This window comes from Pinus tabuliformis, chromosome 1_1 (assembly GCF_031772625.1).
Source record: "Pinus tabuliformis cultivar Carrire ecotype Pingquan chromosome 1_1, CPIR1, whole genome shotgun sequence".
Lineage (NCBI taxonomy): Eukaryota > Viridiplantae > Streptophyta > Pinopsida > Pinales > Pinaceae > Pinus > Pinus tabuliformis.
This window is the reverse complement of record NC_142297.1, coordinates 759,194,683-759,220,393: the sequence shown is the minus strand read 5'-3', so window position 1 is coordinate 759,220,393 and position 25,711 is coordinate 759,194,683. Positions and strand designations below refer to the sequence as shown.

General features: G+C 41.8%; 1 protein-coding gene and 1 pseudogene across 1 annotated transcript; one reads left to right on the top strand and one right to left on the bottom strand.

Moving 5' to 3' along the window:
- Positions 1-320: 320 nt before the first annotated feature.
- Positions 321-887, top strand: LOC149216229 (cysteine proteinase inhibitor A pseudogene; annotated as a pseudogene).
- A 22,207-nt stretch (positions 888-23,094) lies between these two features.
- Positions 23,095-24,084, bottom strand: LOC149216228 (uncharacterized). The gene has a single exon (XM_089389869.1). The coding sequence runs from the start codon at positions 24,082-24,084 to the stop codon at positions 23,095-23,097; it is 990 nt and encodes a 329-aa protein (XP_089245995.1).
- Positions 24,085-25,711: the final 1,627 nt, after the last annotated feature.

Here is a 25,711-nt window from a genome sequence, read left to right as displayed (position 1 = left end):
ATGGAGCAGCGGCACCCCGGGCCGCCCCGCCCCGCCGCTGGTCGGGCGGGGCGGGGCGGCCCGGAGGTGCCGCTGCGCACCCGCAGCGCCACCCCGGGCCACCCCACCCCGCCCGACCGACGGCGGGTCGATTCCTGGAATCGACCCACCACCTGTATCAGAGTGCATAATAACAAGTAGGTGCCAAAAGGCTCTTCGCTTCTCCGTCAGAGACGTGTGGGTAACATTAAGATGACGGTGTTTGACCTGAAAGGCCGGTAGGCTCTGATAAGGTCGGTCGTGTTTGCTTTTAAAAGGAACTTCAAGAGCCGCTGTTGCCAATGTCGAACAAGATGGGCACGACACGCACAATACTGGTGGTGACGATTTTGTTGTTGGGATGGCTCTGCGTATTGTCGGAGGCTTCTACTCATGTTGGCGGCATCCGCGACATACCGGATGTGGAACATAATAAAGAGATTCAAGACCTTGGGCGATTTTCTGTCGATGAATACAAAAAGAAACAGGTGGTGGTCTGTGTGTATATTTTGTGATTTATATTCCACCAATAGGTATATGCACTTCAAAATTAATTGAGGGTTTTCATGGCTTTGTGCAGAATGTGAATCTTTCGTTTCGTAAAGTGGTAAAAGCGGAGGAGCAAGTAGTGGCAGGTGTGCGGTACTACCTTACAATAGAAGCCAAGGATGGTGACAAAACTGGGGTGTATGCAACCGAAATATGGGTGAAGGCATGGGAGAACTTCAAGCAGCTTCTTGATTTCAAGCCTGTGCAGACCCCGCATTAACAATACTCTCTTTCCTCTACAGTATCTCTTGTTTTCTTCTTTTCTGAAGTTTGAAGGTTCACTCAATAAGAATGTACTGATGGTGTAGATTCAATTAATAATAAGCTGAATGTTTGTTTATTAATTCTGCACACTTTAACATGGTGATAACAAAATTTAGAAAGTTCTCTCCATCGTCGTTGTATCCAAAGCCCCCAACGAATCTAGACATGTGTATGAATGGTCTTAATTTTCATAATATAAAATCTAAAGTCAACCATCCACCTTTCAAGAGCTTCCTTTATTAAAATTTAAAATCTATTCTCTTTATTTCGATATTAAAAGTTAGAAAATCTTTGGGAAGGCTTAACATGGACAATGTGATAGTGGTGCGCACTTTGTAATTGAGAACATTGTGTGTTGGAAAGCTGGCCACATCATCTTGTTGTCAATCTTAATTGAATGACTTTAATTTAATTATAAAATAATAAATTTAATATTTAATAAACAACTATAGTTTAAAATATTATATATGTTACATACTATAAAAATATTAGATATTCTCTGGTTAATTTATTCCATTATATATTAGATAATTTCTGGTTAACTTATTCCATTATTATACACCATTGTTTCAGCTTAAATATAATACACCATCTAATATTATATGGTCATGCATAAAAATCATCGACATACACGTGTGTCATGCGGGTCAGCACATTCTCTGAACCGACATAAACCATTTTGAGCATCTCACACCAAGGTTTAGACAATGGAATCTTGTACTCCCTCTCAGTAATTTAATGAAGACACCTTTAATGTCCAATGTTTAATAAAGACACCTTATCAGAGCCTACCGGCCTTTTAGGTCAAACACCGTCATCTTAATGTTACCCACACGTCTCTGACGGAGAAGCGAAGAGCCTTTTGGCACCTACTTGTTATTATGCACTCTAATACAAGCGGCGGGTCGATTCCCGGAATCGACCCGCCGCCGGTCGGGCGGGGTGGGGTGGCCCGGGGGTGGCGCTGCGCGCCTGCAGCGGCACCTCCGGGCTGCCCCGCCCCGCCCAATCGGCAGCGGGTCGATTCCGGGAATCGACCCGCCGCATGTCGGGCGGGGCGGGGTGGCCCGGGGTGCCACTGCTCTGTTGGCAATGGTAGCAATTAAATATGTGGACAGATAGCTGTCAAGACAAAACAGTTTTCCTTTCCAGAACACAAAACAATTTTCTTTTCAAGAGCAGAGCAAGGAACAAGTGGAACTCTTTACTTAAGTCGCGCGCGGGACACGGAGATTTATAGGTGTATTCCGGTAGAAATATGTTAATTAGGCAAAGAGAGCCAAAGTTTGGCCGGAGAATTGACAGTCACCATAGAAACGCACATTCATTCTGATTGGTGACTTATCACCGATGAGTCACTGTCACAACTCCATAAAAGGACATACAATACTCTCGTTTGTTTGTGTAACTTACATCTGTATGTTGCTCCCACAACTCCATAAATGCATACTCTTCTGCGCCTATGTCCACATATGACAGAATTCGAAAACGCGAGGTGACATCAAAAGGGTAAACAATGCATAACCATCACACATTTTTATCTCTTTTTTTTGTAAAATGTCGTCTACGCTTTTTTTCTTCCCCTATTTCTATAATCCTCTAATAAATTTTTTTTGGGCTATTTTATCTACACTAAGTACATTTGTTAATGCTTATTTCACACATAAATGAGATCAATATTATTTAATAATTATTAGTGTTTGTTAATGATTATTTAACACATAAATGAGATCAATATCATTTATTAATTATAATGATACACTAATGGGTATTAAAAATATCCGTTAATAGTGATTATGATATAATGATGCGAAATCAAATTCAGTGATGATAGTTATAATCCAATGACGGACAATCAAATCTGAGAGTAATAAAATAAAATGAAATTCCAACTTTATTTGCTATTAAAAATTAGCACTTCAATATTTACAATTTTTTAAAATAAATAGATCCATATAAAAATATCACAAAAGCATATGTCAAATTTAATTATGAGAGACAACACCATACCTTTATCCAAAGATCAAAGATCTGATCATATCGAGAAAAACCTAACCTTTATCCAAAGAAATATGGAGAAAATAAAATATGGATGTGTGTATTTAAATAATGGATTGGAGAAGCAATTATTTATATACTCTATCTGAAACCTTGAAACAATACTATAGAGTTGTGTCTCATCGATTAACACAATCCCAAAAGTAGTGACATTATACCATTTTTCTTTTAATAACAATTTATAAGGAAAATGATGTGTTTACTCTTGTTGAATAATCACATCAGAATTAATGTTACATGGCTCCCTACTCATCAATGTGAGGATAATATTAAATAAAACACATGTTTAAAAATAAGGTCTTTACATTTATGTGTTGGAAAAAATGCATTTATTTGTTAGTATGTGAATTTGATGTATGCATATGAATGTCTAGCAAAGGATAACATTTTATATTTGAAATTTGAGAAAACACTGTTACTTTAGCATTCCTGAGTGCATTTGAAAAAAATATAAAAAAAAGGTCATGCTCAAAAGGAATGAAAAGTTGAGCAATTCAAATTCCAAGAAATGTTTCTCAATGCTTGCATATCCATATTCTATATCTAATACATGGACCATACATGGGGATTCCTCAATCAAGGTTGAATACCATCATATTTTCTGATTATTACGATTATCACTATTAGAGTGAAGTGGGGCTTCTAATTGTTGTTCTGACTTTTTCTAATAAATAAATAAATAAATTTGTACACATGCTTACACTGAAGGAAACATGGCTTAGAAAAGGCACAATGGAAACCTAGGTGGAACTCCAAAATAATGGAAGTATATCTTTTAATATTTACATTTTTAATAGAAGTATAAATGTTGTCAAAACATTTCATACAAAATTTCTTCAAAGGCCAATTTTTGCAAAAGGTAATAAACCATGCACCATTCATGTTGATAACTCAATAAACAAACCATGTATGCAAAGCTTGATGTTTAAATGATTTAAGTTTGAAGGAAATATTTACTCATTTTATGCACGCAATCACATTACTAAAATTGATTTCTACACAATAAGGAAGATATGTTAAGTTGTTTTAGATTGCCACCTACTTATCCATATTTATTTAAGTCTCAATTATCTCCTCAGAAATGACTCCTTTTGTGATTGTTGTGTCCCTCTATGGTAGTATTCATTGCTCTATAGCTAATAGCCCACAACCTCCCTTGCATGTGCCTTTTGGCACTTTAACTACTTGTAAAAGACTTGAGATTAAGCTATGTATCAATGTAGAAACAACATTTTTACACTAGAATATGATGTCAAACATGGGTAAGGGGGGTGCAGGGGGGTGGGGGGGAGGGGGGTAGGTTAGGGGGTTGGGGGGGGGGGGTTAAGGGTAGGGGGCAGGGGGGGTTGGGGGGGGTAAGGGTAGGGGGTGGGAGGGGGGCAGGCGGGGGGCAGGGGGGTAGTCGGGGGTAGGGGTTGGGGGGATTAGTAAGGGTAGTGGGGTGGCGGGGGTGGGGAGTGGGGGAAGGTAGGGGGTAGGGGTAAGGGTAGGGTGGAGGGGGGTAGGGCGCGAGGCCCATGGGACCGGCATTAAGGAAGGGGGGGAGGAGTTGAGATTGGAGGGGAATGGGAGTTAGGGGGGGGCTTATGGGGAGGAGAGTTGTGGGGTAGGGAAGGAAGAGTTGGGGAAATGGTGCATGGGTGGGTAAGTTGGGGGTAGCAAGGGCTGGCGCATGGGTAGGGCAGAAGGGGGAAGAGGGCATGGGTGAATGGGAAAGATCGGTAATGGGTTGGGGTAAGGGGGCACGACGACGGCCTACCCACGGTTATTGGGTGATTGAGTTTGAATACTTGTTTAAGATAGTTTATATAACTGATGTATGCATCGTATCTTCAAATAAAATTAATGTTTTCCATATTTTGTTAAATGAGAAGTTATGAAGCATTTTTATGTTGTTGGATTATGTCTTAAGTATGATAAATTTTATTGTTTAAATATCTACAATGCAATATCAAATTAGAGATATAATGTCTATTTTATTCAGTATACAAATAAAGACTTTTGAATTCATTCAGTGATATAATTTGTTCATAATGTCATGTTTTTTTAGTTTTATAAGTTGAAAAAATTTCAATTTCTTTTGTATCTAGCATGTTGTGGTTGAAAACATGTTAAATTTATACTTAGGAAAGAAAAATGATATTCTAAGAGAAACATTAATGTGTTTTTTCCTTAAAATTTAACTTTGTTTGAGACATAAAAAATTCGTTTTATTAGTATTTTTTCAAAAGTTTGAAAATTGACCCTGAAAAAAAAATCATTATTCCAGTATCAACACTTTCATTTTGAAGCTATATTTTGCACGAAAATTTCGTAGTAAATTTCGTAGTCACTGCCATTTTTAAAACATGTTCAAAATTGACACTTAAAAAAAAAAACATCGTTCCAGTATACACACTTTTCGTTTTTAGCACTGTTTTTGATGTTTTTTTGGGGTTTTTTGGCCAGAGTTCCCATTTTGAGTTTATAGTTCCCGTTTCAAAGTTTACATTGTTGCTTGTTGTAAATGATACAACGGATCATTTATCCTAAACAAGGGTTACATGTTCTTAAGAATAATTTTGTTTATTTCCCCATAATCAAAACACATCTACCAAGTCCCATCCTTCTTTTGCATAATGATGATGGAAAACCCACATGGTGAGGTGCTTGGTCAAATGACACCCTATTTCAACAATTTATATGAATACTTCACCTCACTTGTTTCTATAATGAACTACTTGTATAGCCCAAGGTTTGGCAACGAGGATTCTAGCAAAAACTAGATCTAGTACTCCATTTTTCTCTTAGGCAGTAGCCCTGTAGGATCTTGCAACACAACCCTACAAGCCTATAGAAACTCTTTAATTTATTTTTTATGTTTGTTAGTACACCCCTCCAAGGATAAATTTTCTCTCACTCACTCTTCTACAAATTTATTTTCTCTTAAAAGAAGTAAAACATATTTCTTGCTAGAACTGATAAATTTCTTGGCTTGGTTGGAACTTTCCAACAAAATTTTGTACCTACCCTCATACACATTGATGGTGAAGGATTTTCCATCCTTTATTAGGCAATATTGGTTGGCTCTTTGCATGAATATTGTATCTTGCATGTACATATAGGGACTTCCAAACACCACTCCACATGCATCAATGGGAACTACATCTAGTTCTATTTCATTAATAAAATCAACACTGATAACAAATATGGTCGTCCACTATTTGGTTACCTTTATTTATGCATCCTTATCTACCCATCCCAATCGATATGGGCTTGGATTAATAGGAAATTCCAATCCCAATTTCTTGACCAACTCTGTTATAATAAAATTTGCCTATGATCCTGAGCCGAATAGAGCATAATTTTTTGTCTTCTTGAGCATCATTTTTTGTCTTCTTGACTTGTAACTTTATATAGAGAAATATAGACATTTCTTTCTCTTCCTATTTTCAAGGGCTCCTCAAATTCATCCCCCTCTACACTGATGTAAAAACATTATTCGCATCCACGTCTGAGCTACTTTACTCCTAGTTTCTTGAATTTGTGGATTTTTCTTCTTAGCATCTTTCTTTTCAATGTTCAGGTTGAGCTATGGATGCAACTTCCAATAGTATGACTGTCAATGTTATGGTGGTTGCAGTGGTTACTAGGATATTTACAGTAGTTCATTATGGCTAGTCTTTTTGTCTCTTCCCCTTTTTATCTTCTTTGGCCCTCCTTGGAAGCTTCCTAGTGCTCCTTCTGCTTTGACTTGCATAATTTCCCTTTCTTCTAGCCTAAGTTCTTCAAGTATTATGCTTATATGCAAGCCTTGTCTATCAATATAGGTTTTAACAACATCACTTTGCTTTCACAGATGATCCTGTAAACCCCCCATATAGTTGTGGAGTACTACATATGGGTTCTTTAAGGATATACCCAACATTATGGAAATATTTTTAAATTATGTGGCGTAAACCTAAACTCTATGCCCTTGCTTCTTCTTGAAGTAATGCAACCAAATCAAATATTTCTCTACATACCCAATACAGTAGAACTAAGACTTTGTGAGAGTTTTGAAACCCTCCCACTTAGTCATTAGACGATCTCCCTCCAACCTTAGGGTCTCCATGTGGTTTTCCCACTAGGTTAGGGCACAACCGTCTTATTTCATCCAAGCAAACAAAATCATAAGTTCTTCCTCTATAACATGAACATTAAAATAGACTTCTAATTGTTGCAATTGATGATTTAACTTTAAAGTGTTAATCCTAACCTTGATTTGGTTTCATATTAACCTTCCCTTCCATATGAATGGGGACTATGAATGGTTAACGACACTCAAATTGGGTTGAACCTTTTCAAGTTATTTCTTAGATTTCCTCTCCAGTTCTTCTTGATCTATAGATTTCCCCTCTGATCCAACCTATGTGTTACAAACTCTAGTTTCTTTGAATAGCCTAAGATTTTTTGTTAAGGAAACCATGAGGTGGTTCACATTACAATTTATATCTATGACTTGTATTTCCATCCACGTATACATCTCCTTTGCGAGATCTAGAAGGTTATTAACATATTTTTTTTCAATGGCTAGGGTTTTATGACTTTTGGCTTAACATGTTTGGATTCCCTACATTTCCCAACAATATACCAAAATAAACCTAGTCTGATACCAATATGATACATAAACTACCATGGATATTGCACTGGAGAGTTTGTCACCATAAATCTAATAAATTTATACTAGAAATCTAAAATCTATACTATGAGATTTATTTTTCTTAGACTTATGGATTTATTGAGTTACTTTTTTTTATGCATGTAATACATAAAATTTAGAAAAATGGAGAATAGATTAAAATAAAACAACTTACAACCTTAATAACATAATATATGACTTGGGAAACCATTTCTTGAGAAAACCTAGCTGAAAGGTGAGGCTTCTATGCTCTCTCTTTATATAAATGTAAATAGATGCAAGTAAAAAGTGAGACATATGGCCCATGGGTTGCTACAATGCATAGACCCTCTTTGTTTTCTCTCTCCATATCCACTCTTAGCTACTCTACTCATCAATGGAATAAAATACACTTAAACAAAATGGACTCACTTTTCCTCCTACTGATCTTTCTATGAGACAACTCAATAACCTACCAGTGGCTAAGTTCAACTCCTTCAACTCTTAACTAGATTTGCAATATTAACTCTTGTAGAGTCTTATTCATCGTGATCATGTGCTAAGCCCCATTTCCATGAATAATGGGGGCTGACGTGGCATCCTCTCGAATCATGGTGGTCAAACCATGAAGGTTAACTTATGGGTGGCATAACATTTTCATATGGACTTTGATTGAGGAAATTCTCATGTTGTTAGAATGTTATCTATGTGCGTAATACCATTGGGGGATTTGTGCTTAATAGGAAAATTGTTTCCCCAAAAAAATCATTGTATGCCTAAAATTGCTTCCAAAAGGTTTCAGACCCCAATTTTCCAAACTAGGACCCACCGAAAAATATGGTCCTATGAGATTATTCCTCCACTTTTTCCATTCTAAAATCATCAATATGGATGGAAAATAATATAAATATCCATTCTAGATAAACATATAAAATTGTAAGCTTCATTTTAGATACATAATCCTTAGGGATTGATCAAAATTCTAAATATTTTTATGAAAATATGAAAATATGAAATGTTAAAATAGGAAGAGACATCCAGTCTTTGAAGTTGAAGGCAAAGGTATATATATATATATATATATATATATATATATATATATATATATATATATATATATATATATATATATATATATATATATAGATATATATATCGAACACTAAGGACCTGCCTCTAATCATACCATCTTGGTGGAAGTCTATTGCATTAGTGTTCGTTGAAGGCTTCTAAATTGAATTGCTTCCCTTCACATGCCTGAGAATAGATATAATCTCTTTTATAATTTGTTGAAGATACTAGATTTCCTCTCCCAGTGGTCAAGCATGCTTTCGCATCCTCTTCGAACCAATCCTTACTAACTAAGCACTTCTTTAATCCAAGTAGTATAGATAGGTCATATTTCTATAGGTTATCAGGTAATAAGCACATAAGATAAGGTATAAGGGTAAGAAGGTGGGTATTAATGCTATGTCATCCCTCCCATTTAGGGTTCTTCCTTCCCCTATGATGCTTGATTAGAGAAGACCAAGCAGGTTTAGTTGTTACTACTAGTGTAATGATATTCACGTAATAAAGCTTACTTATTCATAATAGCTTAGATGTTCCCTTCTCTACCACTTTATTTGGGGGGTTTGATTTCAGGGGGGTTTACATACAATTGCAACCAAGGAGCATAGAAAGGATGGAAATAGATAGAGTTAAAGACGGTAAGTTCGGTACAAATAGGGGCAGTTACAGAGAAGCTGGAAAAGAGAAAACATATTTAGATAAAAAGTAAAGCTACCTATTAATTATTCCCGCTAGCAATCAAAGCCCACAATCTATCCAGGCAGGGTTGACTTCCCTCAAATAAGTAAAGTGACTCGAGCAGGCGAGTGGCCTTTTTGGTTTAACTAGCGGGATGGGGGGCGGGGGGGGGGGGGGGGGGGGGTAGCCCAAAAGATGGTAAATTTATATATATATATATATATATATATATATATATATATATATATATATATATATTTAGAGAGATAGAGAGTTGGGGAGTTTAATATGGTATCAGAGCCAAATTTAGGCACTTCAACCCTACTCAAAGTAACTCCATTTCCATCTACACCCCTTATTCGAACCTTCCTTATCTACTCATTATTTAACCTATTAAAATCATTTCCTCTACATTCACAATCTTCGAATCCCAATGGTGCAAAATCTAGTGATCAGTCTCATTTTTCTCTGCCATTTTACCAAACCATTTACCTCTCTCCTATGTGTTACCTTCCTCTTCACCAAATTCAAGTTCTTCCAGTAGAATTAGGTTGTGAGCATGGCCTAACATAGTGAAGGATCTTAAAGGACTCCGAAGGGATCCCCATTAAATACATTTTCATCAAATATGGGGAAATCCAACAATTATGTTCATGAGATGCTTGGAGGAAATAATCTCAACCGCCTTAACAATTTTCTTGTTGGTATGTAAGTCAAGAGTCATATGAGATAAGTACCTTTCTATTATCTAACATGATTATTCCATCTAGCAATCAAATCCCACAATCTAGTTAGGCAGGGTTGACTTCCCTCAGACAGGTAAACTGACTCGAGCAGGCGAACAACCTTTTTGGTTTAACTAGCGGGACAAGGGGGGTGGGGGGGGGGAGGGGTAGCCCAAAGGATAGTATATATATATATATATATATATATATATATATATATATATATATATATATATATATATATATATATATATATATATATATATATATATATATATATATATAGAGAGAGAGAGAGAGAGCGAGAGAGAGAGAGAGAGAGAGAGAGAGAGAGAGAGAGAGTTGGGAGTTTTCATCATTCAACGTAATATAGTATCAGAGGCAAATTTAGGCACTTCAACCTTACTCAAAGTAACTCCATTTCCATCTACACCCCTTATTTGAACCTTATTTTTTTTTTTCTCGGCAATTCTAACTACTTTGTATTAATATTTACAGTAAAACATTTACATCAAACAGACAAGCTGCCCAGGGCCACCTATGGATCCTTGGGTGGTGATAGCAAACTTGAATTTTTGCCTCGCAGGGCACCTGTTCCAGAGAGCTTGACAAAACATGACTATGTGGTTTTCCACCATGACTACAAAGCGGCCCGCGCAGGGGCAAACCAGAAGAGACGCGGAGTACAGACAAACTGAAAAAATTGGTGACATTACCGTAACACGATACAGGTAAAGACATATAGCTAAGACCCGACATTAGACTCCAGACCCAGTGCAACTGAGGTAGCCGCGAGCCGGACTTACAGATGTAAAGAGAATAGACTAAGATGCACATTGAAAACTTGAAATTAGCCAGTATACAGACCCCAACCTGAGAGAAGGAAGAAAAAACGAAGGGGAGCCGCTGAGGACTACACTTCTGGTTCTTCTTCCACAAATCTGCTCCAACCCTGCCCATCTGGAACTCCTTCCCACATGGTCATGGGGTTCTGCGCAGTAGATGACATTTCGGGCTATTGAAGTTGGACGGGGGGATGAGGCAGCTCTCCTTCAGAATGGCTGGCTGCGTTGGAAGACTCCCCCATTGGGCGTTTTCCTTTTTCCTTTGCTGAATTGTCCTCCGCCAGAACCAGTGACGAGCTATCCTCATCTTCCTCAGGGATTTTTGTAAAAAGCATAGAGATGTGGGCATTAACACCTGCAGTGTCTCTGGAGCTTCCCAGCGTGAAGGTGACTGAGCCAAATGCTGGGAGAATTGGCTCACCCTCGACGGAGCTTCCCACTTCCATGAATTGACCAGCTGGGATTTGGGTGACTCCCGCCCTCCGATAACAATAGCAGCAGCAGCAATGATGATGAACATCATCTGTAGGAGGACGAGAGGATTCCCCCCTTCCTGGGCCTCTTCGGCTAGGCATCCTCTCTCTCGGCTGCATCATGGAATCCTCCAATTCCGCTTCCTGAGCCCGAGCAGCGAAGGGCCGACAGTGGCTATGCCCCCTTCCCTTATCTTGCAGCACCGAAATTGGGTATGTACCAGTGTAGACTGAACAAATACAGAGCCCAGACAGCATCAGAATGGCGCGGACCTTACCCGAACCTCCAAATACCAAGATGAGATATTGACTCTCAAGATTCTGAGAATTATGCCAATCACTCTGAGCTCCCTTACCCACCGAATCGGCATATTTAAGCTCCTGCACATTCCCTCTGAAAAGACCTCCATTAACTGCGTCTGGCTGGACTACCATCACCTCCCGCAGTGCATTTAAAACCTCCTTTATGCCTCTTGCTTGTTGAAGGATCGGCGGCTTGAGGCAATAAAGGCTCGCTTTCCTCACGTGTCGGCCCATGCCCGCCATGTGGCCTCCCATGGATTAGCTCGAAGACACCCGCATCTGGGGTGACAGCCTCTTCTTGGATCAGTCTTTGACAATCTTGAAGCAGATGCCTGCTAGAAATGATGTTGGTATTTCCAGACACCAGAGGGTGGTCTGCCTCTGTCCCAATGTTGGCTAGAAGGTCTGCAATTTTGTTGCCTTCTCGTTTAGTGTGTGTGAAGGAGAGGGCTATAGAATTGCGGAGCTTCTGAGCTAAGTCATTTAACCTAGCTTCTAGCCGCCAACTGGGGGCTACTTTCCTTGCATTCGTGCCATTCTGAAGACGGGTGGCCATGTTAATGAGAATCTGGGAATCCCCTTCTACTATCAGAGGTTGAAGATTGAGATTCCAAGCTAGCAAAAGGCCTTGCCATAGGCCTTCCAGCTCTGCGGAGTTATTGGTATCCCACCCTAGGTTCCCAAAATAAATCAGAATGGGCTTTCCTTCAGAGTCCCTTAGTATACCTCCATATCCAGCTGCGCCAGGATTTCCTTTGGAAGCTCCATCAAAATTCAGCTTGTATGAGTTTTGGGGAGGGGCTTTCCATTGACAGAGGTTCGTGCAATTGACCTTAGGAGCACTGCTCTTAAGAGAATCCGGTGGTAACTGCAGCTGCCAATTGCTTAGAATGTTATGCTCGTTATCAATAGTGGGAAGATCATCCGCTGTCCATGCCTGAAGAGCCATTGTCTCTTGTATGTTTTTGTGAGTCTTGCTCCAGATTTCTTCTAAGGGAGAACGGTTGTTTTTGAATATGCGCTGATTACCTTCCTTCCAGATGTTCCAGAGGACGATCCCTGGAAGAATATTCCATAAATGATTGAGGATCCTGCTCTTGTAAGGAGATTTTTGCCAAATTCTTAAGGAGTTGATAATGCCCCCCTCCCTCCTGCAGCTTCGTTGACATCTGAAGCTGACCTTGTCCCAAAGTTGACTGGCCAGAGAGCAGGTATCAAGGAGATGCTGGAGAGTTTCTTCATTTTGTGAGCAATTGAGACAGATTGAAGGGCCATGAAAGCTCCGCTTCCTGAGTTTGTCCCAGGTAAGGATTTTTTGTGACCCACCAGCCATAGAAAGTAGGTAATTTTTGGCCATGGACCAAGCTCCCAGATTCTGCTCCATATGGGATCTGGGGGAGAAGGGAAGTTGCATACCAACTTGTAAGCCTCTGAGGTTGTGTAGGATCCCTTGGGAAGGTACCCCCATCTGAGAATATCCTCTCTATTATCCTGCCTGATATTTCTTTTCCTTAGCTCGATCCTTAGCTCCTCTTGCTGCTGCTCATTTGCTTGATTGAGAATCAAGTTGCTCCTTTTCCAGATCCTGAAGCCGTGCTCCAACTCCTGCGACCAGAATTGGTAAACTTTTTCCTGCCGGTGTTCTGACCTTTCTGGGAGAACAGAGGGGTGGAGAATGTTCTGGAGTTTGGGCAGTTGGTTCCAGGCATCGGTCCAAAATCTTGCAGTGCGTCCGTTCCTTATTTCCCAGAAGCTGTGCTTCTGTATTAACTGGTAGTGTTGTTTGGCCGCATTCCATATTGTGGATCCCTTTTCAGTGGGGATGAATCTGATGAGTTCCTCTTGAGGTCGATTTCCGGCATACTTGGCTGTCCATATTTTTCCCCAAGGCTTTTCTGGGCTAGTGATCCATTGCCACCAGATCTTGGCGCTCATGATGGAATTGCTGTGTTCAGGATCCCTTAATCCAATGCCTCCCTTTTCCTTGGGCATACATACATTGGTCCACTTCACCAGAGCCCATTTGCGGTTGGTGGCCGCACTACTCCATAGAAAATTGCGCTGAAGGTTTCTTATGCTTCTTAGGACCCATTTTGGCGCCGCTAAGAAAGAGAACAAGTACAGAGGCATTGCCTGCAAAACCGATTTGATGAGAACTATTCGACTGGCTAGATTAAGGGATCTATAAGTCCAGAGAGTAAGACGGTTTTCCAGTTTCTCAAGCAAGGAACGCCAAGCGGGTTGTTTAAGACTCGAGACCGAGAGGGGAGCACCCAGGTACTTGGAGGGAAGAGAAGCTGCGGTGAACCCCAAGATTCGAGAAACAGCCGACTTGACTGAGGGCGGCGTATGGAAGAAAAAAATCTGGGATTTAGAACTGTTGATGTGCATTCCAGAGGCCTCCGAGAAGTCCTGAAGGAGAGATTTTAGTCGGCGGGCTTCTTGAGCAGAAGGGTAAGCATAGAGCATAGTGTCATCGACGAACTGCTGGTGGGAAGTGGGTGGAGAGTTATGCACAGAGATGCCTTTGATTTGATGAGAGAGGAGGGCTTGCTTAATGTGTCTCCCTAACCCTTCCGCCATAATGACGAAGAGAAAGGGGGAGAGGGGGTCCCCTTGCCGAATACCCCTGGAGGGGTTGAAGGGGCGGGAGGGGATGCCATTAACGAGGATTGAGAAATGAGTGGAGGAGATCAGATTCATGATCCAACGGATCCAAGGAGGGAAGAAGCCAAAAGCAGTTAGCATTTCATGAATATAAGTCCAACTTAGTTTGTCAAAAGCCTTGGAAAGGTCCAATTTGAGAAGCATACCTGGTTGCTTCGATTGCTTGAGGGAATGAATGATTTCATGAGAGAGCAGGATGCCATCCATAATGTGCCTTCCTTCCACATACCCTGACTACTCCGGAGAAATGAGTCCAGGTAATAGAGGTTTGAGGCGATTGGAAATGACTTTTGATATAACTTTGTAAATCACATTGCAAAGCGCAATAGGCCTGAACTTATCCGGTGTGATGGACGCCTGTTATAGACATTTTTGTGCCTCGCATCATGGAGCATGGAATGTCAATAATTACAGGGATCCTCAGTCCCTAAACATGTTGTTCTTACCCCTAAAAGAACAAGGTCATCAAACAACAACACTTCCAATCAGTTCTCCACCTGAAAACACTTCAAAACAGGCTTATTTTGGATCATGTCAGCTGCTCCACTGAGCTTCTGCGCTGGAATGCAACTGTTCCTCCTTGTACCTGCGCTGGAAGTCAAAACTAATGAAGGCTACCTGCGCTGGGCGAGATTGGCCAAGTGGCACAGTCATCCTGCAAGGTGTCAACTGCCCAGGAAGCTTCCAAACTGACACTTGGTTCATGAGATTCGCCCTGTGATGAGTAAGAGGTACTTGATCACCATGTGTAAGCAAGGATCTCCAAGTGGACTCAAGGGCTGAAGTTTAACTGAAGAGGGAGAGGACACTAGTCAGCTCTATGCCAGCCTCAAGCTGACTCATCCTCTCCTCTTCTCTCCTATATATAGAGCTCTTCTATGAGGTCTAGGGGGGCTGGAATTTTTTGTAAAGCAAGGAGGTGCTGTTGGTTTACAGTTAGAGCTATTGGGTGATTGTTTTACTAGAGGTGAAGAGGAGAGTTCTTGCTGCTGGGGAGGTGCTGCTGGATTGGAACCATCATTGGTTGTAACCTTCTCAGAACCCTGTTACTTCTATCAATAAAGTTTTGCATGTTCTCCTATATACTTGTATTGCATTGATGTATTGTATTTACATGTATATTTGATTCACCCTAATCCATGCTTCAGTTATGAGTACATGTATCTTGTAGTTTCCTCTCTTGTTTTGTGCAGGATCTGTGTGTAGCTGGACCGGCAAAGAGAGCAAGGAGCTGGGAACAAGAGACAAAGAGAGAGGACAAGGATCGACTAAGCGAAAGACACCAGGTTGGTTGACCTTCTTTTCATTCTCTCTGTACTTTCATAAAGGAAAACATCAAAGCTTTACTTTCAGTTGTTGCTAAAGACTGTCACCTTTAGAGTAGGGATAGGGTCATCCGCATCGGATACTTTTCCCCAGCGGAGTCGCCAGTTTGTTGTGGGGAAAAGTATCCGACTCGGATGACCCTATCCCTACTCTAAAGGTGACAGTCTCCGCTGGGGAGCCTAGTATCTTGTTGGTGTTTGTAGTATCTTTGGTATTCATTTCTTGAAGAAAAGAGTACCAAATCGAAAAGCTTTTGACTATATCAAAAGCGAAGTAGAGGGTTTGTTACTCTTGCTCCTTTGCTGAGCAAATTCAAGATTTAAAGAGCTAATCTACAAAAGACTCTTTACTCTTTGTGATAGATCTTCATCCTCTTGATCATCCCTTAGCCTGTACTTGACCTATAGCTTTTTATTTCAGCAAAAACAGTGCATTTTTGAGCTTTTTATGACCCGGAATTCTTTGCAGACGCAACTCTCGTGTGTCAGTGCAGGCTGTCCACAGGCAGTCTGCATTACAGCGCAGGTACTCCCTTCGGGAACTGCGCTGAGAGTCAAATTGGCAGACTAGAAACTGCGCTGGTCCAGTTAGCCATTGTCTAGCTCAGCTTTCCCTTTGTGTCTTGGCCCTGTTTTCACTGATTTTTTGCTGATTGCTTGCTGGTCATTGTACTTGCTGTAGACCACTTCTCCTTGACATTATTCCGCCTCAGTTGTGTGATGAAACTGTGAATGTTCTTTCAGTATTTCTTGTTTCAGTTACAGTTTCCCATTGTGAAAAGCGAACCAGTATAGCTGTGGCCTCTTAGATCCTGAACTGTAAAAGTGTCTTTGTGATCTTATGAGCTAGTTTTATTACTGTTCATGGCTGTTTGAGTTTGTTTGCTTTTCATTTTATGGTTTGAATCTATACATTTCCTGTGTTTTAAACAAGTCTATCATAAGGTGTCTTTTTGATTGTGGACAAGCTTGTTTATTTCTGCTTGAAATTAGATTCAAAATCATACAACAGTTTCCTTTCTGTCTAGCATCAACATTAAGGATAACGAAAAGAAATACATGCATTGTGCATTTTGCATTTGACTGTATGCTTGACGATTTAGGAAAATGTGCATTTTAGTGTGTGTTCTTTGATCTGTGGAAAAAGTTGTGTCTTTCTTTTCCCTCAGTAGATTAAGGTTTTCAAAGTTGAAAGATTGAAAATATTTGCTTCTCATTCTTAGATTGCATATAGGAAGTTGTATATATACATCTCGTGGCGAACCTGAAAGGCAAACTGTTAAGAAAGATCAACATTAAAATAAACTCAATTTACATAACAACACTTTGGAATTTAACGCAAACATCTAGAGGTCTAGGTAGAGACGTGTTCCGGCGTCGTTAAACATAGTGACTGTCGATCTCTACGAAGGTGGGTGATTCCTCCTGAGGGTCGGTGGCACTAACACGGACTTGAGCTCCCGCGTACCGTCACGTATATTGGGAGACCCCTATAGGCTTTTATCCTTTATCCTTAGGAAACCATGTCGGGCGCCCTACTGATCGCGATGCAGTGAACACAGCATTCACGAAGATCGACCACCCGTACCGTAAAACGTATTCTGTGGTTTCGCGAAAGGTTTGGCACACCCTCTGCCTAGATCTCCAGAGCAGTTTCTTTTGGCCTTTTTCAAACTCTATAACTGAAAAAGTCCAACCGAGCATTTGTCACTTCGGGCTTGTTAATACATCGAAGGCGACTAGAGTCATCTTTAGCTTTTTCTCGACTCTTAAAACATGAAAAAGCAAGTTTGTGTCTAAAAGCGTCGTTAATAAAATTTATTTTAAGCGGAACATAATCACCTATTATTCCCACGTTGATCTTTCAGTTGAAGAGTATGGAGCCCACCAACCAAGGAAGTAACCTTGGCGGAAGTCCAAATCCCTTCTCCTCTTGGGGAGATGTTGGTGCGCCTCATATGGCTACATTGTCACTTCCAGGATTGACAATTGGCCTCCCTGTATGGCTCTTTTCAACTAATGTAGTCCAGATCGCCACTAATCCTGAGCAGTCGAATCAACAGTCAGAACAATCTAGAACTACCCACCAGCCTTCCACTTCTTATGATACTTCCTCTGATCCTTCATCTTCGCAAGGTAGAGCCGGCAAAAGTCAGCCTCCCAAGGGGAAGAAGGAAAAGAAGAATAGAGAAAAGAAGCAGAAGGAGCCTCTGGCGAAGGCGACTGGGGGCAAGCAGAAGAAAACTGACAAAAACCCACACACTGCACCGACCGGGCCTAAATCGCCATGTGTCATTTGCAAAGGGAACCACTTCCATCGTGATTGTCCTTGTATTCCCCGGATACTGAGGGACTGGTCCCCAAGGTTGCACAATCCGGTAGCATCAACCTCTGGTTGTCAAGTTGATTGCATTCCGTCAACTAGCGAGAGTGAAGGACGAAGAAGGGGACCAAGATCACCCTGTCTATTGTGTGAAGGCAATCATGCCCTCCACAAATGTCCATTTTTAGATGAAGCAAAGAGAGTTTTGGAAGATCGCCCGGTTTCACCGTTGCGACTTCCTCCTGGATATCAAAAACTCGCGCCTAATCCCTCGATAGTTGAAAATCCAGTTGACCCGCTCAAGTGGTCAGCTGAAGTGTCGGTCATTGAAAATGAACCTACCGAATCCAGACCAGATGAAAGTCTAAAGGTCGAAACGGCAGTTGACCCGGTTCTTCCTTCAGAGGTTCTATCGTCCAATGACTCCGTCATTAAAGATCCGTCTTCAAATGACACCGTCGCTGAAGAGTCATCTTCATGCGACACCCTAGCTGAAGAGAATAAGGATGACACCATCCAGGTTCTTTATATCAGCGCCGACTCTGATGAGCGTCAGGGCAATGCGCCCATTCCTTTATCGCAGGAAGGAACAACATCAGGGTCATATCCGGCCGTATATTCGGTCCCACCACCAAGCAACCTGGTTGTATCCTTTGATTGGAATCAACTAGGCAGACCCCGGTTACCAGCCAGTATACCATTCAGAATCATTGTCCAGATCTATAGAATGATTATGACTGGTACTATCATTGATGAAGGGGTGTCTGTGAGTATCCTTTCCTCTATTGCTTGGAAAGCACTGGGTTCCCCAGCGCTTTTACCTGAGTTGAGAAATCTCTTAGGTTTTGATAAAGGAACCAGTCGACCATTAGGGATCCTCCCCAATGTACCTGTTACATTGAAAGGGAAGACCGTCGAGATGAACATGTTGGTCATCCAAGGACCCTTGGATTATAACCTACTCCTTGGACGCGACTATATTTATTGCATGGGAGCGATAGTCTCCTCACTCTTTAGAGTAATGTGTTTTCCACACGAAGGAAGGATGGTCAAGCTTGTAGACCAACTTTCATTTCCGGGATCTCGCATCGCAAATATTCAAATACCAATCCTAAATGGTCTGTTCACTCAAGATACGCCTCCACCCCCGGTCCTCCTTCCCGATGAGCGCGAGTGATTCAGAAAGAAAGACTAGGACCCAGGGGGCATGCACCCTGGTCTGCTTCGGGCAGAAGAAACCCCGGGTATAAGGAAGAATTTCCGCAGAAGAATATGACTAGTCCGTACCCCGTCCGTAGGAAGTGGGGTTGTTCTGGAATAATAATCTTTTGTTAAAGTTATGTGTTTGACAAAAGAGTCATTCACCTTTGTCTAAAAAAGTGGGCAATGCCCAAGTAGGAATTCCCTTATTGCAACAAATAGTAAACATCCTTGAATTCAAGCCTCGCCCATCGAAACATATGTTTTGAAGGATAAGCAGGGGCAGCCTACAAGGAAGGGGACTATATTGTTTTGACAGAAGGTAACCATCTTTGGACAACCCAATGATAGACACCGCCGAAGAAAGAGATTGATTTGCGGCAGCAAATCGAACCGTCTTTGGGATAATAAGAAAGAGGCAAGCCTCCCTCAATAATACCAATGTTTTATCTTTGAGTAGTGTTCTTCCATTGTCACAAATAGCTGTTTGTTAAAAGTGGGCCGACGGGAAGCCTGAGTACTGCGTAAGACCCCTTAAAATAACGAGAAGACAAGTATCGTTAACATTAGATTGGCAAGATGACAAGTAACTGTGAACACCCAAAGAAAAGCAGAGGTAGGGGAGAGGAGGGGCAGCCTCGAAATTCTATCCTATACCTGGGGGCATGCAAACCTTCTGGAGTGCAAGCTAGGGGTGGTTATTTATCTGGTTTTAAGATTAGCCGTTTCCAAACTTGCATGAAGGAAGCCTGTGGGGCAAAAGTAAAATTTGCCAAAATTGGAGCATAGCTGTGGTAAGGCACAAGCTCTATAAAAATTGGTCCTTACAGGAGGCGTTCTTATTATGACTGGTATATCGAGCAGTTTTAGCATATAGTTCATGCTCGTTAAAAAATAAACGCAAAATTCGAGCAGTTTTATGACTGAATTTATGCTCGTTAAAAAATAGAAAAGTGTGAGCAAAAGTTTCCCCCAGAGTTCAAGGTCATGGAAAAAATGAACCGGTAAATAACCTTTTGAGATCGTAAATTCATCAGCCATAAGAACCTTGATCATGTTTTCATCCATCACCTCCACTGTTCATTTGGCCGATCATTCACTTCCATTTGTGTGTTTACCTCTTTTGAGAAACAGCTGCGAAGAGTGATTTCACCTAGCCATCCTTGTGACACTGCCGTGATTGGAAAATTCCAACCTGTACCTGGAATCTATAGCTATCCCTGTTTATCACTCGTTCCTCAAAAGACGAGTCTTCTTTCAGCTCTTTTCACTGACTCGTAAAATATGAAAAGTTTGCCGAGTTTTGGCCTTCCAGCTCGTTAAATAACGGGAACGCTATCCCTCCTCTAAATTTTAATCTTTTTGGACCCGAGGGATTATTGCACAAAAGGATCGAGCGCTTGTCTTGTTCGGCTCGTTAAAAGTACCGAACAGCCATCCCTTCTGTATTGTTTTATACTTTTTCGGACTTAAGGGATTAGCTGACGAAAAAGGAATTATGGAGTTGACTTTCCGTACCTTTTCAGACTCTTTAAAAATGAAAAGGACCGAGTTTTCCTTGTCGTTAGACTCGTTAAAATGATTAAATAGCGACAAACTTGTCTTTAGACGAGAACGAGTTTCCCTATCGCTAGGCTCGTTAAATCATAGCGATGGGCTTGCCTGAAGGGCAGGTTATAGAACAAGCATATGTTATCCTCCTCAAGCTTGACAAAAATAAAGAGGTACTGGTCAGAAATGACTGGGGAAAAATTGGGAGAACATCAAAGTTTAAAGGTAGCAAGTCACTCTTGAACATGACACTTTTCCTCCGTACCACATCGGGTTGGGTTGTTTCATTCACCGGTCTCATCACCATGGTCCTCGCCAAACCATCCACATTTGGGGTAATGCTACCGATCCATCGCATCAGTGTCGTTATATGTTCAAGAGGGGTCATTCTGAAAGTGTCAACCGTGTCCCATCCACTGCCATACATTATCCTTCATCCATTCATGATCGCCACCCTGAATCATATGTCACAGTTTGTTTTCACCTCCACTAAATCATCAGCTCCGTTCTGTGTCATTGATGTGGGATTCATTAAGGCCCTCCTTTGACGGATCGCTTCTTGTCGACTTCAGCTCATTATCCAAGAAGTTGATCTAGGGACACCCCCATCAGTACTTTGAAGCTTGCATGCCTCAATGGCAAGTTTCTCACTTCCGGCGACAGGTATACATCAATGACCTTCGACCAGAAGATTTTGCGTGGCGTTCGACGCCAAGTCCTTTATTCACGCCACGTGAATTGTACTGCAGTACCTTGAGGGTCATCGTCATTATTGGTGATTCCTCTCGCGCTTGTTAACAGTTTTCATTATTGACCGGTAATCAAGCGATGTCTTTCCATGTTCGACTTCAGCGCATTTCTCACATGGATCGACTTGTACTTAGAGTGAAGATCGAACGAGTTTGAAGACCCCGGATCTAGTTTCATCCATCCGGGCTGCGATATATATTCAGGAAATATAAAAGCATTTGTCATGTACATCATTGCAGCAGATGATCATCCTATTCAAAGGATGATAATTTCAGCAGAAAATTATCAGTCTACCACCAGACGATCGTCTGTCATATGTACCAAAATGTATTTATAAAAGCTGAGCATGGGAATGCCCGCCTCAGCTAGATCATGAAAACAAAATGAAAAATAATGTATTGTATTGTATTGTATTACAGGGCGCCTCCTCAGCACTGGAATGAACTTCGGACCCTCTAGCTAAAGCATTTCACCCGATAAACGGCCTCATACTTTAGGGGGCAACTGTTATAGACATTTTTGTGCCTCGCGTCATGGAGCATGGAATGTCAATAATTACAGGGATCCTCAGTCCCTAAACATGTTGTTCTTACCCCTAAAAGAACAAGGTCATCAAACAACAGCACTTCCAATCAGTTCTCCACCTGAAAACACTTCAAAACAGGCTTATTTTGGATCATGTCAGCTGCTACACTGAGCTTCTGCGCTGGAATGCAACTGTTCCTCCTTGTACCTGCGCTGGAAGTCAAAACTAATGAAGGCTACCTGCGCTGGGCGAGATTGGCCAAGTGGCACAGTCATCCTGCAAGGTGTCAACTGCCCAGGAAGCTTCCAAACTGACACTTGGTTCATGAGATTCGCCCTGTGATGAGTAAGAGGTACTTGATCACCATGTGTAAGAAAGGATCTCCAAGTGGACTCAAGGACTGAAGTTTAACTGAAGAGGGAGAGGACACTAGTCAGCTCTATGCCAGCCTCAAGCTGACTCATCCTCTCTTCTTCTCTCCTATATATAGAGCTCTTCTATGAGGTCTAGGGAGGCTGGAATTTTGTGTAAAGCAAGGAGGTGCTGTTGGTTTACAGTTAGAGCTATTGGGTGATTGTTTTACTAGAGGTGAAGAGGAGAGTTCTTGCTGCTGGGGAGGTGCTGCTGGATTGGAGCCATCATTGGTTGTAACCTTCTCAGAACCCTGTTACTTCTATCAATAAAGTTTTGCATGTTCTCCTATATACTTGTATTGCATTGATGTATTGTATTTACATGTATATTTGATTCACCCTAATCCATGCTTCAGTTATGAGTACATGTATCTTGTAGTTTCCTCTCTTGTTTTGTGCAGGATCTGTGTGCAGCTGGACCGGCAAAGAGAGCAAGGAGCTGGGAACAAGATTCAAAGAGAGAGGACAAGGATCGACTAAGCGAAAGACACCAGGTTGGTTGACCTTCTTTTCATTCTCTCTGTACTTTCATAAAGGAAAACATCAAAGCTTTACTTTCAGTTGTTGCTAAAGACTATCACCTTTAGAGTAGGGATAGGGTCATCTGAGTCGGATACTTTTCCCCACAACAACGCCTCCTCCTTGGGGATGAGAGTTATGAAAGTGGCGCTGAGAGAGCGAAGGAGCCAACGCGTAGCCCTGGATTCTTCGACTACCTACCAGACTTCCTCCTTAAGCATATCCCAGAAAGAGTGAAAGAAGGTGGTGGAAAACCCATCTGGCGCCGGGGCTTTACCTTCCTTGAGCCGCTTCATTGCCTCATCCACCTTCTTCAGGTGAATAGGGCGCATTAGGAGGTCATTTTGTTCCTCCGTAATGATTTTAGGGATGTTGCTTGTAATTTTGCTAATGGCCTGTCTCCTTCCTTCTCTCTGCTCTTTATGGATCTGTTGGAAGTGGCTGAGAAGTTCCTCTTCAATTTCCTCATGAGTCTCTACTCTTGCCCCTGTCTGCTTTTGAATGAAGGGAATGTTGTTATGCATCCTTCTCTGAACTGTGGTTCTGTGGAAGAATTTTGTGTTGCGCTCACCCTCCTTCAACCATCTTACCCTTGACTTTTGCCTCCAGTATATTTCTTCCTGCTTCCTCCTGTTCTCCATTTGACTATGGATGAGTCTCTCTTGCTCCAGGGTAGCTTCTGTGTGCCCTTCTGAGATAACCCTTTGGTGAAGAGTTTCCTGGTCCTGAGTGAGCTTATGCTGCTCCTTGAAGATGTTTCCAAAGGTTTCCCTGTTCCACCTTTTTAGCTGATTTTTGAGAAATTTTAACTTTTGCTGGAATTGATACATCTTTGATCCTACTGGGGGAATAAACGAAGCCCAAGTAGCTTTTACAAACTCCTTAAAGGTGGGATGCGTGAGCCAAAATCCTTCAAATCGGAAGGGTCGTTTGGTTAAGTTACCTGGTCGTTGCCATTGAAGTGCTATTGGCCAGTGGTCCGATCCCGTATGCGCAAGAATGGCTGCAGAGAAGTCTCCTCCTAAGTGGACCGCGTTGTCAGAGATGAGGAAGCGATCCAGTTTTGAGGCGATTTGGTGCTTTCCAGACCTGCGGTTACTCCAAGTATAGGTGCCATTGCAGAAAGGCATGTCAATAAGAAAGGTAGATTGGATGAAGTCTTTGAAGCGGGTGTCCTCTTGCTCCATTCTGCGCCTACCTCCCAACTTTTCTTCAGTATTATTTATCATGTTGAAATCCCAAGCAACGATCTAGAGAGGGTACCTTCCGCTATTGCTAATAACTTCAATTGTGTCTAGAAGTGCTATTTTACTTCCAGTGTCTTGAGGGAAGTATACATTTGACAAATTACCATAAATATTGGTACCCATGATATGAAAGGTCGTCTGGATGAGGTGGTGCGCCGCGTGAAAGTCAGAGAGGGATACCGCTTGGGTATTCCATGCTATTGCCAGACCTCCTGAGGCTCCAGAGGCATCTACAGCTACCGATCTACAACCAGGCCAGGCTTTCGAGAGGATGCTGCCTAGCGTATTACTGTTACACTTAGTTTCTTGGAGAAAGCACATTTGTGGCTTTTCGTTTTTTATCATATGCTTTAACATTCTGAGTTTTCCAGGACTGTTGAGCCCTATTATGTTCCATGATACTAGCTTCATCATTAACCATTGACAGAGGGCTTGTAGTACTTCGTCAACTGTGCGTATCTGCCTGAATCCACCAGGATTTTCCCAATCTCTATTGTCCTTTGCAGATCAGTTTTTCTGCCTCTCTTCTTCGAATCTTTTGGGCGCATGTTTCCGTCCCATTAGCTACCTGATTGTATTCCAAGTTGGCTTTGATAGTAAGCTCGAGAAATGACCATTTCGAGCTTGTTGAGTTGGAGTTCTGGTATTGCATCGTATGCTCTTTTTTTGCAGGTTGCTTCCAGCTCTAGAAGGTCTAAGCCGTGCAGATCAATACTCTCGAGCTCTTCTTCCATGATTTGCACCTGGTCGTTTTCTTTAGCGCTGATCTCTGGGTTTTGGGGTTGTTCCGATTTTCCATCAACTTCCATTTCTTTGATGATCTCTGGAGTTTCTTTCTGATCCCTTTTGAGAATAGAGGGGGAAGTAACGGGAGAGGAAGCTTTGGGGGGGGGGGGGGGGGGGGGGGCGAAGGAGGAGGAGTTGACGAGGAGGACGGGCATTCAGGGTTGACGTCATCGATGAGAGGCAGATTCTCAGAGGCTTGGCCGAGAATGTCAAAGTTGTTCTTGGTTACTGGGCCATGAGACTTGGAGGGCTAGGGCCTGGACCCAATAGGGGGTTTTTTGTGAGAGCGCCTCCTGCTAGTGACTTTGGTGAATCCATCCTGGGCAGGGGCTTCAGAAGAGCCGGGAAAGATAGAATGGGTATTCTGAGGACAATCCCTAAAGAGATGACCAATGGTATGACATTTTCGGCACCGGAAAGGAACATGCTCATAATCAAGAGGTTGGATCCATTCCTCATCCCTATGAGAAAGAGTGATCGAATCTGGAAGGGCTTCATCGAGGCAAATAAACACACAAATTCGGGCGTAGGAGATATATTTGCGAGACTTGGTTTCATCCGATGATCTAATATATTCTCCTACCCCATTTCCTATTCTTTTGAGAGCCTCCTCCTCCCAGTATTCATCTGGGAGGGAGTATAACCGAATCCAGACAGGCGCCCAGGTTAGATCTTCCTTGTCTGGGTTGAATCTGGGGATCCAATCTCTCAGGTAAAGGCCGGCCGAGTTGAAAAAGTATGGTCCGCCCACTAGTATTCTGTGTTAGTCCTCCAGGCAATA